The sequence below is a fragment of the Schistocerca gregaria genome, chromosome X (assembly GCF_023897955.1).
Source record: "Schistocerca gregaria isolate iqSchGreg1 chromosome X, iqSchGreg1.2, whole genome shotgun sequence".
Classification (NCBI taxonomy): domain Eukaryota; kingdom Metazoa; phylum Arthropoda; class Insecta; order Orthoptera; family Acrididae; genus Schistocerca; species Schistocerca gregaria.
Window position 1 is genome coordinate 724453927 of NC_064931.1, and position 18219 is coordinate 724472145.

Below are 18219 nucleotides of genomic sequence, written 5' to 3' on the forward strand. Positions count from 1 at the left end.
TTTTATGTGAATATTTTGGATATCTTGTGTTTGGGATTATACCACAAAATATTACTATCAAAAGACTCTTCGTACCTTTCAAGCTAGGTATGAGGTCTAGTTGATTCATGCTGTTACAAAATCTACAAGACAATTAATTAATGAATTGTCACTGGTATCGTTTATCAGCATTCAAAAAATAGATAACACTCTTGAATCCCTGTTCACATTGCCTTGGATGCGTAGGTTTTGGCACTTTCAACAGAGGGAAGACTTTAATGCCAGGGTTTAAAGGAAACACATTTTACCCATTGATGCTTCTCTCCAAATGAGCTACAGCATTCATTTAATTAATGCTCTCCGTGGGGAGAGGACAAAAGGTGGAGTGAATTATGTGTGAACAACATATATCATTCCATGCTCCTTCTCAAATCAGATACCCTGTATACTGTTATACATTTCATTTTGTGTTACAATTTGTACTGTTTATTTAGCTCTCCAAGTGAAACAAATATTCACAGTGGTCTTATTTCAAGGAACCTAGCAATTGCACTTTGTAGCAGTATTATATCCAGACTGCGTACTATTGTGTTCCAAGTACACCTGTACTTATTTCAGAGTTTCCTAAAAATATCTTTTTGAACTAGTATTACACCCACATTGTGTAATATTGTGTACTCAAGTATATATTCTGATGATGATATGCCCTTCAACACTGTGACATGATCACTCTCCACTATTATTCTACCTCTATTGGATTCTTGGGGTTGCATTTTCAATAACACATTTTTCCATGAATCTTTGAATCTTCCCTTCCTCGAGACATTTATTTAATACAATTAGGTGTGATCGGAACTTCTCCTGCCACCTTACAATTCTTGAGTTGTTTCAGAGCAGTTTCCAGTTCATTTTTATCGATAAGTTCCAGTTCTGATCCCACTTCATAACAAATTTTTGTGATTCATAATTCACACTTTGGCTTGACAGTGATAGACTGTGAATGTTGCTATCTTTCAGTAACAACTTCTCAGCCATTGAGAATGTTGTGGATGATAAGCTTTTCTTTTGACTGACTGGAATGACTCTCATGTTTACATTAATTTCGATGGTCTTCTCAATCAGTCTTGTGTTTTGCATTCACTGAGCTTTTCTTGTTGCCTTCTTTATGTTTTTGTTGAGGTCTCTGTATTTGGGTGCATCTCTGTCAGTGTTTCATCTTCCTTCTATAAACTGTTCTGTTTCAAGTTTGATTCAAAGATTTCTGTTTTTGGGGCGCACTAACTTTCTTTAATGCTGGTAATTTCTGTCAAGAGTTCATTCAGTTTCTTTCCTCTTACCTTTTCTGTAGGTAACTTCTTGTCTGTGCACTGACTGAACTCCATTTCTCTTTCAGCTCTTTTATTTTCAGTCAGATCTTCCTTTTCCATCATATGTGTTTTCTTGAGTTGGGTGTTAATATAGGTGCTGGTTACTAGTAGTCTGTTATGACTGATACAGCTGATCACATTCAGCTGTTCAGTGTAAGGATGTAGTTTATGTAATTCTTAAGGGTGCTGTCAGAGCTGTCCATGTCCACTTGCTTTACAGATTTTCTTGCTATTAAAATCACCACGTATTAAGAAAAATATGCTAGTTTAAGAACTTTCTTCTGTTGGCAGATTGTTATAGAACTATTCTAGTTCTTCATCAGTTTAGGTGAAATCAAGTGCTAGACACGAATGGTTTGATGCCTAGTCTTAGCATTTAACTTAAGGATCATGTAGATCACTCTTTTTGAGACAGACATGGTCTTGGTGATAAGGTGTTCCCTGCTATTGTGAATTAGCAGAGGTATGCCACCAATTTGCAGATTTACATCCAAATTATTCTGAAACAGGAGGTGCCCAGACTTGAGGACAGTAGTCACAGTGCCTTTGAGCCTCAACTCATTGATTTCAAAATATCCTTTTTGATATCCTGCACTCCATGTTTCAAACAGCCAAGATACTTCTAAAGTTTCATGGTGGGAATGTTATATACTGCAGTGTAAAAGTTTTGCTGAAGTTGTTCATTTTTTTCTTTGTGTTTATTTTGTTGTTTAATTTGATTAGTCAGTTTTTGTTACCTTTTCATAGCCTTTGGATGTGACACAAGACAGCAAGGGAACGTAGACTATTTTCAAGTCCAAAGTGAGTAGTATTGTACTGATTTGTTCCAATATAGGTACATTCTTGTTACAGATACTTTATCTTTAATGAAAATAGACTTTTGTTGTATAGTTATCAGGGTAAGTTTTATGTAATTTGTATTAGTACAGTGCATATTTTAATAGCTCTGTCCACTAGTTTATTGAACACAACAATTAACATCAGAGAGAAATTAATCATAAACAATATATTAGTTCACTTTCTATAAAACAGTTTCACAATGGTCAGATAGTTTATGGATTCCACACATGTAGAAGCCTACTGGTTCCACGTAAATTACATTTTCGTCCAGAAATAAATTTGCTTGAACATTGTTTGATAAGGAGCGTGAAAGGTAAACATTTGAGGGGATAAAATCAGAATAATAAGTGCATGAGGGATGACTTCCCAAACAAACTCATGCATAGTTTTGTTTTTGGAATCAGTAGAGTGAGCTATCATGTTGCAGGAACACGTTATGCAGTTCTGTCAGTTATTTTTCTTACCCTATGGCCATGGACACACTTCTGGCGAGAAGTTCGTAATGCACGACATCCTCTTTGAGCTGCCAGATGCAAAATACAGAATAACTCCACTTTTACCTTCCCAGAATTAATGTTTTCCTGCTATTTACATTTTATTTATTTATTTATTTATTTACTCTCATCATATTTCCTATGTTCACAATGTTAATCCTCACCCAATTTTGTGTTAACATACCTATAAGTTTCCTGCAGTTTACGCTTCATAAAAAAATATTTGTGGAGAAAAAAAACTAATGTAATTGACATAAAATGATGCTGGCATGGCATTGGCCACCAAGTATGTTTACAAATTTTATGTGGTTAAGTTTCTTGACACCAGGGTGCTCTACTCAGCACATCTGAACTGGGAAATGGGTAAAAGTCAGAATGATTTGTGCCATATCTCCTGCTGCTTGAAATATGCTCACTATTTCTATATATACTTGAATTTATCAGATTTCGTGACAATACTCATGTTTCTGTGGATGTTTGTAAGATGATGTTTGACTTTTTTGTGTTGGCTTCAGTCGTCTAGTGAAAGTATGATTCCATAATGCTGTTCCGTCGGCTGCGGAAATGTCCTGGTTCAATGCGTTTGCCTCATTTTTGGTGCTTCAAATACCATTTTTCTGAATGTGCTTCCTTCTTGATGTTTGTATAAAAAAGTAGTAGAATATCTCATTTTTGCTGGTCACTTGTAAATTATTATAATGGGGACCTGTACATTGTTCCACCGTCACAAACTGAGTGTTGACAGCCGACTGACTACGGTCAAAGACGACTCCAGCGTCAAAGACATTTCACACAACACACAAGCTTCCACTTGTAACCAGTCTCTTTGATATTCTTCGTCACATCTACTAATATTAATCAATATGCTGTCACTCTCGAACATATAAGCAAATTAGCATAAAATAAGGCAAATTACAATTAACAAAAAATATTCTGACAAAAATATAAGAATCCATTTACAACCTCCCTCATTAGATTTGGTATCGACAAATCTGGTAGAAAATAACACATCTCCCAGATCCATTACATGTTGCCAAGCTCTTCTTGGCATGATGGATGATGGGAGTAACTAGGTTTGTTCGAATAAAGATATCATGACCATCACAACCATTTCCAAACTGTCTACTGTAAATGCACAGTTTTGTGATTGTTGTGATCATTGTAACAGATTTGTCAAACTATATGTAGTGTGTTTCATGTTTTGGCCACTTGTAGCGTAGTTGGCACCTTTGCTCACTTTGCATTGCTCAATGCATCATATTTTTTTGATTTAAACACAGCACTAATTACGTATTTTTTCATGTTTAGCAAGACGTGTTTCAATAATTTATTCTCATTGTCCCAAGTGCAATATTTAATAAGTATTTTTTGTGATGTTTTACAAACATTGTGACTGATAGTTTCATGTGTGTGGTTTTCTACATAACTGCCACAAGTGTAAACACCGCACAAAATGCTTATGAAATTATTTGCACTTGGCAAAACAAGAACAAGTTCTCAAAATGCATTGTGCTAAGCTTGAAAAAATACATAAGTGGAGCAGTGTTTCATTATTTAAATAAAGAATGTGAGCTGCAGGCTTTCCTAAAACATCAATTATGATGTATGAAATTAAGTGTAACGTTTCTGCTTCCCAGACAGTTACCAGTTCCAGTTACATCATCGGTTTCTATTAGATAATAAACCTTTATTAGATAATAACAAGTCCCTGACACACATTGTGATGACTGTTATGTACATATATCATACACAAACTGTAAAACAGCAATGGGGACTCTATACGTAACTTTTATTGCTTAAAACATTATTTTCAATATTTTACATTTCCAACATTTTACACCATTTTTAAAGTCCCGTGGAAAGGGACATTGCCCTTTGTTCTAGTATGTCTTTTGTTAGGGCTCAGCCATCATTTTTTTCTTAAGAGGTTAACATCATAACTTTTCACCGGTAACAATATTGCTTTGGTATGTTCAGTGAGAAAACTGATGATTATGAAGCAAATATGCAGTATATATAAAATCCATTATGTAATGGCAAGATAAATACTAGAACTTAAAACAAAAAGAAGTGACAGTTGTTAAATACACTCGCAGCTCCACACTGCGGTCACCTGGTTGGACAGTCCGTGATGTGAGGTGGCTGATGGCGGGCTGCCTGTGGCCTGTAGCTGTTGGCCGATGTAGGCAGAGGGAACACATGAGTGTCAACTGTTCTGGTCATGACGCAGTCATCAGCTGTTTTGCAGAATTGTTACTGGACTTTTTTGCTATTACTGGTAGATTAGAAGGTGAAGTGAATTATCTTAGAGGTTCTGTCAGACAGATAACTTTAGCAGACAACTGAAATTCTATTTAAAAAATAGAGTTAGGAGTGGACTTGAACTTGTGACTTTGTGTCTACAATGCACGATGTTTACCACAAGACCATGAACTGATACAGTCGTGGTATACCTCTAGAAGAAGACAGCACTTCCCCCAGACACTTCCATATCCTAAAATGTTGCCAAATTGTATGTATAGCAATACTTAGATTACTGAAGGGTGGCCAGTTTTATTAGCTGTCGTAAGTGAAAGACTCGGACTTAGTCTCGGTGGTGGCTGGCTAGTTGTCAGGTTTTCTAAGACTGTGTGTTGATAACCATTAAAACTGCAGCACTATGAAAGTGGGTTGCAGGAAACATTAAATTGGCATTAAGTGTATTACATGCTTGGATATGCAAATGGCTGGCATTTTAGTGCAACCTAATAAAGTAAATAGGGGTAATTCTATTGACATTCTGTATATAAGCATCACATTTGGATGTTGGTTGTGTGTGAGAAAATAGTGTTATGCCTCATGTAAGAAGCAGAAACATCTACCATCATGTGTCAGAGTTTGACAGAGGTGAATGGAAATGAGAGTTTGGCGTCATTGGCTGGGAAGTCCCTTATGGGGCAGGTCCGGCCGCCTTGGTGCAGATCTTATTACATTCGATGCCACATTGGTTGACGTGTGTGCCAGATGGGGATGAAATGATGATGAGTGGAGAAAATCCCCGACCCAGCCGGGAATCAAGCCTGGGCCCCTTAGGATGGGAGTCCATCATGCTGACCATTCAGCTATCAGGGTGGACTTTGACAGAGGTGAATCATCGTCTGTGAAGGCTATAGTTCATCATTCCATGATATTGTTACTTTAATTGGTCAGGATCCCTTAACTGTGATGCAAATATGGAATCATTGCTTTCAGGTGGGACATACACAGTGCCATGCAGGTTCTAAGTTGCTCCTGCATGACTAATGTGTGAGAGGACATACACATTTTTTTTATAACTGTGCAGGATTGTACAGCTATGTCACATCCTCGAGTATAGGCTTGTTTAGCCAGACAAGTATCAACACAAAGTGAGAAATGACATCTGAAGCCCCATGGATTGTCAACAGGACAGCAGACAAAGGGTGCTAACAGTGGTAGGCCGAATGAGAACACTGGATGCAGAAGTGGAAGTGTGTCACCTTTCAGACAACTCCTGGTTCTTGTCCAGCATCCTGCTGCATGTATGAAGCTCTGAGGAGAATGAAAGTTGTCACACTGCATTCATCATCATCACATGTGTCCAGCACCAGATGTGATAGTACGCAGTGCCACAGAGTACACAACATGATCACCTATGGTTCATGTAGTCAGTAATGGCTTACTGAATGGATCTTTCACTCTGCAGTGGAGTGTGCACTGATTTAAAATTCCTGGGAGATTAAAACTGTGCCAGACAAAAACTCAAAATTGGAACCTTGACTTTGTGAGGTGTATACTTTACTATCTGAGCTATCTGGGAGTGACTTGCATCCCGCCTCGCAAAAGGCAAAGGTGTCAAGTTCCAGTCTTGGTCTGAATCGTAGTTTCAGTGTGCCAGAAATTTACAGTATTTGCTTACATCTGATGCATTAAGACCAGTGCCTCTGCCCTGTCTTTGAGGTATTCACAATGTTATCTTCATCAATTACAGTTGATGAATTATGGTATAGGGTTGAAGCAGAAATATGACATACCTGTGTCTGTCTTCTGAGCTCAGTTTGGCTCAGTGCCCAGCTGGGTTACAGCTGTTGCTTCTAGAATGACAACTCTGTGTACTAAATTTCACACCCTGTGCACCCCAAATAACCTACAAATTTAATAATATTTTCTTCTTACCTCAGTGTGTACACACAATAAGTAAAACTTAGGTATTTGCTATCCATGATATTGCTGTTTTAATTCCCAGCAGTGAATAACAAACTGAAGTATTCTACCAACAGCAATGCTCAACTAGTCTGAGAACATACATATTTGATCCTGTCATCAATTGTATTTCACCTTGAATTGTACTGCTTTCTGTACGTGTTTGTTATTTAATGAATACATTGTTGTTTTTCAGGTAGCAGTTAACTCAGGCGGAAAGCACTGCCTTGCACTGTCAGCTGAAGGTGAAGTGTATTCGTGGGGAGAAGGAGATGATGGAAAGCTTGGACATGGTAACAGAAGGTTAGTAACTTTGAAAACTAGTTACTACAGTTTTCATAGCATTCATATAATTTTCCATAGTTGAGGTAGGTGTGGTTCATTGGGTCAACCTAGACGTCCAGGGTTCAGTCATTGATCGGTCCTACAATTTGACCTCCGCCAACGACTTGTATATGTAAAAGGGTCAAGTTATACCAGTCTTTAAATAAGATGCTAAATCGTAGATTCCACTATAACTGGCCAGTAAATCAGTTCCTAATGTTGGAGTAGGACAGTGACAAACCACCTCCAGGAGGACCATGCCTAGCAAATTTCAACCTTAGGGTTGATGACAGCTTTCCTCTTTTATTAGTGGCAGAAAAAATGTAAAAGCATACAATGTTCTGCCCTGAAAAAGTAAGTATATTTAGAATTAAATCACCCTGTGAAATATAAAGTGAATTGCTGATAGAAACAGGCAAGGGATGATGGGAAAGTTCACAGGTATGGCCCATTTTGCATCACGTAAAACTAGGTAGTTCACTAAAGAAAGATTGTGAGTTTTTTTTAAAGCAGCTCTAGTTCCTTTAATGGTGATTGTAGAAAGTATGTACTGATGGAATTAATGTAATATTAAATAAAATGGAAGATCTGAGTAAATGTATTAATGAAGTACGAAAGCTGGTTGTACATAGGAGTTATGCTTTTTACCACATGTGAAGAAGCTACAACACTTGCAGTCAGGCTGCTTATATAATACATGAATAACTATAGCCTCGAACAGTTAGAAACTATCACTGATATTCATTGCTGATAACTTCCTTGTCTAGATATGAGATATAATTATACATATTTATGCATTATTTGAATAAAAAACATTAGATACTTTTGTCCAGTTTTGCCAAATGAAATATTAAAAATTAAATTAATAACATGGAGATGAACTATAACTCAACATACACTATGTGATCAAAAGTATCCGGACATCTGCCTTAAAATGACTTACAAGTTCGTGGTGCCCTCCATTGGTAATGCTGGAATTCAATATGATGTTGGCTCACAGTTAGCCTTGATGACAGCTTCCACTCTCACAGGCATACATTCAGTCAGGTGCTGGAAGGCTTCTTGGGGAACGGCAGTCCATTCTTCACAGAGTGCTGCACTGAGGAGAGGTATCAATGTCGGTTGGTGAGGCCTGGCACAAAGTCGGCATTACAAAACATCTCAAAAGTGTTCTATAGGATTCAAGTCAGGACTCTCTGCAGACCAGTCCATTACAGGGATGTTATTGTTGTGTAACCACTCCATCACATGCCGGGCATTATGAAAAGGTGCTCGATCGTGTTGAAAGAGGCAATCACTGTCACTCAATTGCTCTTCAACAGTGGGAAGCAAGAAGGTGCTTAAATTATCAGTTTAGGCCTGTGCTGTGATAGTGCCACACGAAACAACAAGGGGTGCAAGCCCTCTACCTGAAAAACACAACCACACCATAACACCACTGCCTCCAAATTTTACTGTTGGCACTACACAAGCTGGCAGATGACGTTCACTGGGCATTTGCTATACTCACAACCTGCCATCATATCACCACGTTGTGTACCATGATTCATCACTCCACACAATGTTTTTCCACTGTTCAATCATCCAATGTTTACACTCCTCACTCCAAGCGAGGTGTTATTTGGCATTTACTGGTGTGATGTGTGGTTTATGAGTAGCCATTCAAACATGAAATCCAAGTTTTCCCACTTCTCACCTACCTGTCATAGTACTTGCAGTGGATCCTGATGCAGTTTGAGATTCCTGTGTGATGGTCTGGATAGACGTATGCCTATTACACATCATGACACTCTTCAAGTGTCAGCAGTCTGTCCAGTCAACAGATGAGGTCGGCCTGTACGCTTTTGTGCTGTACGTATCCCTTCACGTTTCCACTTCACTATCACATCAGAGACAGTGGATCTAGGGATGTTTAGGAGTGCGGAAATCTTGTGTACAGATGTATGACACAAGTGACACACTATCACCTGACCATGTTCGAAGTTCGTGAGTTCTGCAAAATGCTCCATTCTGCTCTCTCACTATGCCTAATGACTACTGAGGTTGCTGATATGGAGTGCCTGTCAGTATGTGGCAGCACAATGCAGCTAATATGAAAACATATGTTTCTGGTGGTGCCCGGATACTTTTGATCGCATAGTGTAGGATGCTAATTTTGTTCAGTATGTTATTTGAATTGGAAACCAATTAGTTTTAACTGTCCTTAACATGATGTTTTCTTTTTTAAAATATTTGATATGTTGTTGTATTCAGATGAAAACAGTGTCATCACACACATAACTGGAGACATCCGACAGTACATAAAACTCACTTGTACTCATTCCTAGTAAAATATAACAGGAATAAATATTCCATCCCAAACAAATAAATTTTACAAAAAGAGTTTTGTTTGAAACAATGATAAAAAAAGCTCTTCAGGGAGTGCAGACAGCAGCCATAAAGTACTCATCACAGAAACAAAGATTCCTACAAAAAATCTTCATTTTAAATTTTCATACAAGCACTGTCACCATACCCACATAACTTGTTCTTTAGTTCTTGGATGCACTGTCATAATTGTATGTTGTCTTGCCACACAGCACCTGGATTGGACCTCCTGTGATGCTTCCAGCATCCTGGCTCAAGGCAGCTTCAATTTTTCTGGACATGCAAATGAGCCCAAATTCGCATCCAGTCTACTGTTGACTCATTCATCATATACATCTGTCACATTAACTCTAACATGAAATTGAAAACAAGCTTAGGTTCAGGTTCAAGTGAACAATTGTAATATAAACTATTTAATACTATGCAGGCATTATAAGTAAATTAATCGCTGTTTACCTCCATACAACTATGTTGGAAAAAAAAAGAAAAAGAAAAAAAAATGAATGCTCAGTTGAATGCTTTAGTTCAGGATTTGACCTCAAGATTGATGCAAGTGATGATACATCTAATTTATACAGTTAACAACCTAACTAACATAAAGGAATATATTGTAATTAACATAAGTGCTTGCAAATAAGCTTATTGCAGTCATTAATAAAGCCAGAACTAGTCAGGTGATAAAATGCTACTGACCATATAACTATTAAAATTATTCATTCCACATAACAGGAAACTAATTTTATATCTATATGACCCACACAAATATTGCCCCATATCTCATCAGCCATCACATAGAACCCTTGCTTTTTATTCTTGCATGACATTAATCATCACAGAACAAACAAATGATTACCACCCTTAAAATTATGAGCACAGTTAATGCTATCCTCCTCCTCCCTGGGCCCTGCAGAAAGCTCAAATTCTTGACAAGCAAATTGGGTGCCATTATCTTTATCAATGTCTGTAAGAAGACTGCCCACAGGAAAATCTGTTTCTGAGTTTGGACTATTTGAGGTTTCCCAGTACTATTCAACTTGACCAGACAATGTAAATGTAGCTTACAAGCTCACAAGAATTAGCCAATTTGTCCTCAGAAAATGTCTGGCCATTGAGTTGGAGCCGACTCCAGGGCTCTGTTGGCTTAGGTCAGGTTTCTTATATGTCCTGCAAATTTTAGGATATGCTGCCACTACTAGAATCTTATTCTCAAAATATTCAGTTAATTTGTCCATTACTTTTGTATGTTCTAACATGCATGGGTCTGTACTCAGAAATAGTTGCTGCACCAAGCCATAGATGTGAGCACCTGCATGGGATAATCATAAAGCATGTTTAGCTATGTCACCTACTGTTCTGTGTGGTTATGTAACTGGTCCACCGTTCCTTCTCTGGGTCAAATGAGTGAAATGCCAGTGGTGTTTACCTGATGTCATCTTGCCATTTTTCTCATTCCTCCATCTGTTATAACAATTTTTCTTGGATAGCACTAGTGGACTGCAAGAGATTCAACATTTGTAATGTGATATCAATTTTCTGTGTCACGTGGAATGAATTACAGTCAGATTAATCTTCTTACCCAAAATGAAAGTTCTGACCAGACAATGTCTGTCAAGAAAATATACAATTTTTAGGGTTTAGATTCAAACCATCTTACCCTCAAGGGCTCAGCATTCGTTTGCTGGATATGGGCTGGTGTCTCTGGAGTTCCTGACATGGAGACTGGTAAGTGCCACCAGTCCTCTGTCACTATAAGCTGTGGACATGCTTCAGCAAACCCTGTGAGGTGTGGCACTGGAACATTGTGTGTAACAGGGAATGGAGATCTTGGCCTGACTGCCCAGATTGTGAAGATGAAAAAAAAACCTTTATTAAAAAAAAACCTCAATCTCCAGCTGTGCTTGCACACTGATAAGATGCACACCTGTTGAGATGGAATAGTCATTAGCTGGCAACCACTAAGGAACCTGCCACACACCACTTGTATAATGCTTACTCAGGCATGTGGGACTCTTTCTGAGTGGACCCTATTTTCCCTGATTACTTATGGGACCAAAATGGATCTTTCAAAATTTTCTTTTCCTCCTTCCAGCGGAAAGAATGGGCTGCTGGAAGGTACCAACACTAAATCTGAAGGAGGACTGGTGTAGCTAGTGCTTCTGACTCAAGAAATCATTCTGAAAGTATTGTCTCTAGTAACAGAATGCATGCTGATCATCAGAATGTATTTTTAATTGTGAAATGAAAACAGGATAATTTTGAGGTTTACTCCCTCTATATACAAAAGTATTTAGAGGGAGTCTGTGACTCCTTAAAATCAGTAAAGCGCTTGTGTAATGGGTCACTGTTAGTGGAAACTTCAAATTCCCAGCAAGCCATTAAACCTACAAAAATTTAAATTCCTCAGGAGTATGCAATAGTCAATGAACTACACAGCACCTTGAATTACAGCAAAGGTGTTGTGACATGCAGGGATCTAGTTGACATACCCAAGGAGGAATTGCAGTGTCAGTGGGATCCAGAAGGTATTGTCGATGTGCAAAACATCATGAAGAGGGTGGATGGGGTCTTTTCAACTCCAACTGCTTTATGCTGGGCATTCAGTGGCACCAATCTTCCTCAGCATGTTAAGGCAAGATTCCATTGTCTCAGTGTGCAGCCTTATGTAACCAACCCTATGCACTGTTTCAAATGCCAGCACTGTAGGCATACTACTCTTGGGTGTAAGGGAGAAGCCAATTGTTGCAAATGTGGTAAGGCCTTCCAAGAAGAAGTCACTTGTTCATCTCCTTTGAAGTGTGCAAATTGCTCTGAAGCTCACCTTTGGGGAAAGAGCTTAAGATAACGAAGCACATCCCATACAATGAGGCCAAAAATATATATAAAGCCATGTTGACCCCAATGTTTGCTGCCGCATTTGCTTTGGTTCTTAAACAGCCAGTGCAGAAAGCCGATGCTGCTACAAAAATGGAGGTTGCTAATGTCAGTACTAGTACCTACATTTGCCATTACAGTTGTGCTGCTGCAGTCATTTTGAAGTCTGTCCCTTCCCTGGTTTACGATGTTTGGAACTCCCTGCCCCCTCAAAAGATTCTCTTTGGTCCACAGTCCAGCACTATCACTACCACTTCTACATTTGTGGCGCGAAGCCTACTCAGCCCAGAAAACCAAAGTCAAATGCGAAGAATTGGCCACCGACAATGACAGGAAGTACACAGTCCAATGATGTCGACATAATCCTCTCAGACGCTTCTCTTGATGAACCTCGATGTCAGACTGGGACTCATCTTGCCCAAAGACTGAGCCTCTATCCATTGCAGTTTCCCCTCCCTGAAAGAAAGTCAGGATGAAAGTGCTACCCCCATGGTAGACGGCTCCCATCCTGCAGTGGGACATTAATGGGTTCAGGACACATATGGAGGAACCGAAATTGCTAGCACAGGCATGCCCCCTTGCTTGTGTTTAGAAGAAATGACTTTTATAGCCACTGACCCCCCTATGTTGTGAGTCTATATCCCTATATCCTTCTCTGAAGGGATGACCTGAATGCGGACAGAGTGAAGGGAGGGATTGTGCTGTGTTTGTCAGTAACACACAACACTCCTCTGCTCTCTCCTTGGTTACTGACTTACAAGCAGTAGCCATTACTGTTCATGTGAGGCAGAAAATCGCTATCTCCTCACTGTACTTGCCTCCCCAGAATGCAATAGACCATGATGCCCTCGTAGGCCTTATTGAACAACTCCCATGTCCATTTCTCTTACTGGGTGATTTCAGTGCTCATAGTGTATTATAGGGCTCGAGCTAGACTTATACACTGAAGTGCCAAAGAAAGGGGTATAGGCATGCATATTCAGATACAGACATATGGAAACAGGCAGAATATGCCACTGCAGTTGGCAACCCCTATATAAAACAAGTGTCTGGTACAGTTACAGGATCAGTTACTGCAGCTGCAATGGCAGGTTATCAAGATTTAAGTGAAACTTCCTCGCAGATTAAAACTGTGTGCTCTACCAATTCAGCTACCCAAGCACACGCCCCATCCTCACAGCTTTACTTCCACCAGTGCCTTGTCTCTTACCTTCGTAGAGCACTTACCCATGAAAGGCAAAGGTCCCGAGTTTGAGACTCAGTCCGGCACACAGTTTTAATCTGCCAGGAAGTTTCATATCAGCGCACACTCCACTGCAGAGCAAAAAATTCATTCTGGAAAGATTTAAGTGAGTTAGAACTTAGTGTTATAGTCAACACACGAGCGATGGGGCACAGCATCTCCGAGGTTGCGATGAAGTGGGGATCTTCCCATGCAACCATTTCACGGGTGTACTGTGAATATCAGGAGTCTGGCAAAAAATCAAATCCCTGACTTTGCTGCTGCCGGAAAAAGATCCTGCAAGAATGGGACCTATGACAACTGAAGAGAATCATTCAACATGACAAAAGTGCAACCCTTCCACAGATTGCTGCAGATTTCAATGCTCAGCCATCAACAAGTGTCAGTGTGCGAACAATTCAGCGAAATGTCATCAGCATGGGCTTTCAGAACCAAAGGCCCACTCATGTACCCTTGATGACTGCAGGACACAAAGCTTGATGTCTTGTCTGGGCATGTCAGCACCGACATTGGACTGTTGATGACTGGAAACATGTTGCCTGGTCGAGTGGATGGACATGTATGGGTATGGAGACAACGTCATGAATCCATGGACCTTGCTTGTAAGCAGGGGACTGTTCAAGCTGGTGAAGGCTCTGTAATGGTGTAGGGCGTGTGCAGTTGGAGTGACATGGGACCTCTGATATGCCTACATACAAATCTGATACGTGACACATACATAAGCATCCTGTCTGATCACCTGCGTCCATTCATGTCCATTGCGCATTCCAAAGTACTTGGGCAATTCTAGCAGGACAATGCAACACCTCACATGTACAGAATAGCTACAGAGTGACTCCAGGAACACTCTTCTGAGTTTAAACACTTCCACTGGCCCAAGAGATGAACATTATTGTGCATATCTGTGATGCCTTGCAACGTGCTGTTCAGGAGAGATCTCCACCCCCTTGTACTCTCACAGATTTATGGACAGCCCTACAGGATATACGGTGTCAATTCCCTCGAGTACAACTTCAGACATTAGTCAAGTCCATCCCACATCGTGTTGTGGCACTTCTATGTGCTCACGTAGGCAGGTGTATCAGTTTCTTTGGCTGTTCAGTTTACATTCCCTAGGGGTCGTATCCTGGAGAACCTCATGATGTCTCAGGGGCTGTGGATCCTCAATACAGGCAGTCCCACTCATTTCTCAGCTGCTGTTGGGTCATCCTCAGCCATGGACCTCTCTTTCTGCTCTCTCACCCTTGCAGATTCAGCTCAGTGGGAAGAACTAATGAGCTTCATTCCATCAAACACTTCCCACTGTGGAAACACCTACTCAGTGGAGGTCTACTTGAAGAGAAGTCATTGAAATGATCAGCAGGGCTAGCTACATGCTGTACTGCTAGCTGGCTGTGTTTGAACACTGTGACAGCATCCAGGAATGGGTGTAACATATCATGTAAGTGATCTATCATGTCACTGACTTATTCTTACCAAAGTCCTCACGGCATTTTGTGAGGCAGCCTGTTCCATGATGGACCAGTGAACGCTGCTTAACAATCTGGGACAGGTAAGTGGCTCTTCCACTGTTTAAATTTCGCGCACCGGCAGGCAACCTCAGCATTTTGAGTCACAAGGGCCAAGGCTTGGTGTGTGACTAAGGTCTTGGGAAGCATTCCTGGAGTCCATCAACCATCCCACTTGTTCTACAAAAGTATGGGATATCATCAGGTGATTTCCGGTAAACGCAGTTGTTTACTCATAGCAGCAGTGCTGAAACGGGGTTGTCTCCAAACAACACCCAGAGACGTTGCTCAAATAATGGCAGAATGAGATTTTCACTGTGCAGTGGAGTGTGCGCTGATATGAAACTTCCTGGCAGATTAAAACTGTGTGCTGGACCGAGACTCGAACTCGTGACCTTTGCCTTCCGCAGGCAAGTGCTCTACCAACTGAGCTACCCAAGCACGACTCACGCTCTGTCTTCACAACCAGTACCTCATCTCCTACCTTCCGAACTTTACAGAAGCTCTCCTGCGAGCCTAACAGAGCATTTTGCAGTGACTGCTGCCAAAGCCAACCAGGATGTGGCATTTTGTTGCTACTATGCGACTGTGAAGGTGGATGAGTTTGACTTCAGATCCCTCTAATCAGAGGCATATAACTGCCCTTTCTCCATGTGGGAACTGGAATCAGTACTGTTGGAGGCTTGTGATACTGTACCCAGTCACAACCAAATCTGGTACTGCATGCTTAGACTTTGCCAGCAGTGCCAAAGGAAATTCTCCCTGAATGTTAATTTGATATGCAGATAGGCCAGTTTCCCAACTTGTGTAGAGAGGCAGTTCTGATACCTTTCCTCAAACCAGCTAAGGACCACACATCTCAGTTATTGCTGCAATGTCACCTTAAAGTGAGTATTTAACTGGTGTCTGGTCTGGTTGTTAGAGACCAGGCAACTCCTTAGCCAACCTCAGCATGGATTCCAGAGATTGTGGTCCATTGTCGACAACCTGAGCATACTAGAAGCGGCTTTTCAGCAGGATTTTGTAGGGAAATGTCACTTGTCTCATTATATTCTTTGACATTAGCAAGGCATGTGACCCTACTTGGGGACACAGTATTCTCGAGCAACTCTATCAATAGGGCCTTTGTGAGCAGCTCCCCATCTTCATAAGGTCTTTCCTGTCTAAGTGCTTTTTTAGGTCCCAAGTTGTTGACATGCTGTCAGATCATTTTGAGCAGGAGAATAATGTTCCGCTGGGAAGTGTTTTAAATGTTACCCTGTGTGCCATAGCCATAAGCAATGTCATGTCTATGGTATGCAGTCCTGTATGGTGCTCCTTATGTGTGGATGATTTTGCTGTTTTCCGTTCCTCATCCTCCAGTGCTGCAACAGTGACCCATCAGTTGCAACTTGCCATGCAGTGGTTAGAGGAGTCGGCTGCAAAGATGGGTTTTCAGTTTTTTGTGGAGAAGACTGTGTGTATTCATTTTAATCATTCTTATTGTATTTTTAATTTACCAGACTTGCATATGAGGGACACCATTCTACATTTTAGAAACTCAGTGAGGTTCCTGGCCCCATTTTTTATTCCTAATTGTTATGGTTGTAACACCTACGAGATCTGAAAACTGGATCCCTGAAGGCACTGAACATCATAGAGTGCCTTAGCACATGTCTTGCGAAAGTGGACAAGACACGTCAGCTCCAGTTTTATAGGGCTTTCATACATTTGTGGCTAGACTATGGATGTACAGTTTATGGATCTATGAGACCTTCTTATTTGAAGATCATTGACACTGACCATCATGAGGGGATTAGGCTGGCCATGGGTGCTTATACCCAATCTCTATACTGAGGCTGATGAACTACCTCTTACAATGTGATGGTAACTCCTCATGGTGCACCAGGCATGTAAGTTCCTCACAGCTCCGAATTCAGCTGCCCTCTGTTGCTTGTCTGCCTCTGGGATGCCTTTTCTCCAACCGTTCACGAGCAACAAGGCCCTTTGCATATGGCATATGTTGGAATCACTTGTGAAGCAAGTACAACATCAATTCCAGGGTTTTTAACCATCTGCTACCTCGTTACTTCAGAAGCTCAGGGTAATTTTAGATTTGGTCCAGCACAGGAAAGCTTGCACTCCTGCATATGTTTGTAATACATTATTTTATAACATTTGAACTGAGCATAATCACTCTACAGCTGTCTCTATGGATGGGCCAAAAAGATGGAACTCTGTTGGTTGTTCTGTTGTTTTCCCTGATCATGTTCCCATCCAACTGCCTGTAGATTTTAATATCTTCAACGTGGAATTATAAACAATCTTGCAGGCACAGGAACAGATTCTCTGAGTGCCCTTCACTTTCTCCAATTATAGTACAAGTAGTCCAGAATATCCAGGATGACCTGCTTCAACTACAATGACTGGGGAAAAAGTTTCTGGATACCAGGGCAGATGGGTGTTGTGGGGAATGAAGTGGCAGATATTGCAGCCAGGGAAGCATTTTGTATTTCTCAGTTATTTCAGTGTGCCATCCCCCTGCTTGCTGTCACCTTGCAGTTGAGGTACAAAGTCATGTGTCGATGGGAACACGAGTGGCTCTAGGTGGCTGTGTCTTGTAAAGTCCACCATGTGGCCATGGAATACCGCAAAGACAGGATGAGGTCCTCCTTAATCATTTTCACATACGCCACATCCCTCTGCTTACTCATGCGCGATGGCCCTCCAATGTGTAGTGCTTGTGGCGAATAGATCACTTTGCACCACATTTTACTAGACCCTTCGCATAAGCCACAGCCCTCTGCTTACTCATGCGCGATGACACTCCAATGTGTAGTGCTTGTGGTGAATAGATCACTTTGCACCACATTTTACTAGACTGTGTTGTATATCTGGATGAGAGGGCAAGGACAGATTTGCCATTAAATCTGCCCCCCCCCCCCCCTTTTTTTAATGTCATTCAAATTAATGTGATGTGGCTTTTAAGGTTTTTAATGTGTCGAACTTGTTTCCAAAAATTTCAGGGAGATACCTTTTGTGTGTTA

At 40.6% G+C, this 18219-nt stretch overlaps 1 protein-coding gene across 2 annotated transcripts in view; it reads left to right on the forward strand.

Moving 5' to 3' along the window:
- LOC126297739 (E3 ubiquitin-protein ligase HERC2) overlaps window positions 1-18219 on the forward strand; it is a 752343-nt gene that overhangs the window by 593933 nt on the left and 140191 nt on the right. For both annotated transcript variants that reach the window (XM_049988889.1, XM_049988890.1), the window contains one exon: window positions 7077-7183. In XM_049988889.1, the coding sequence (XP_049844846.1) occupies window positions 7077-7183 (107 nt within the window). The remainder of the gene's footprint in view (window positions 1-7076; window positions 7184-18219) is intronic.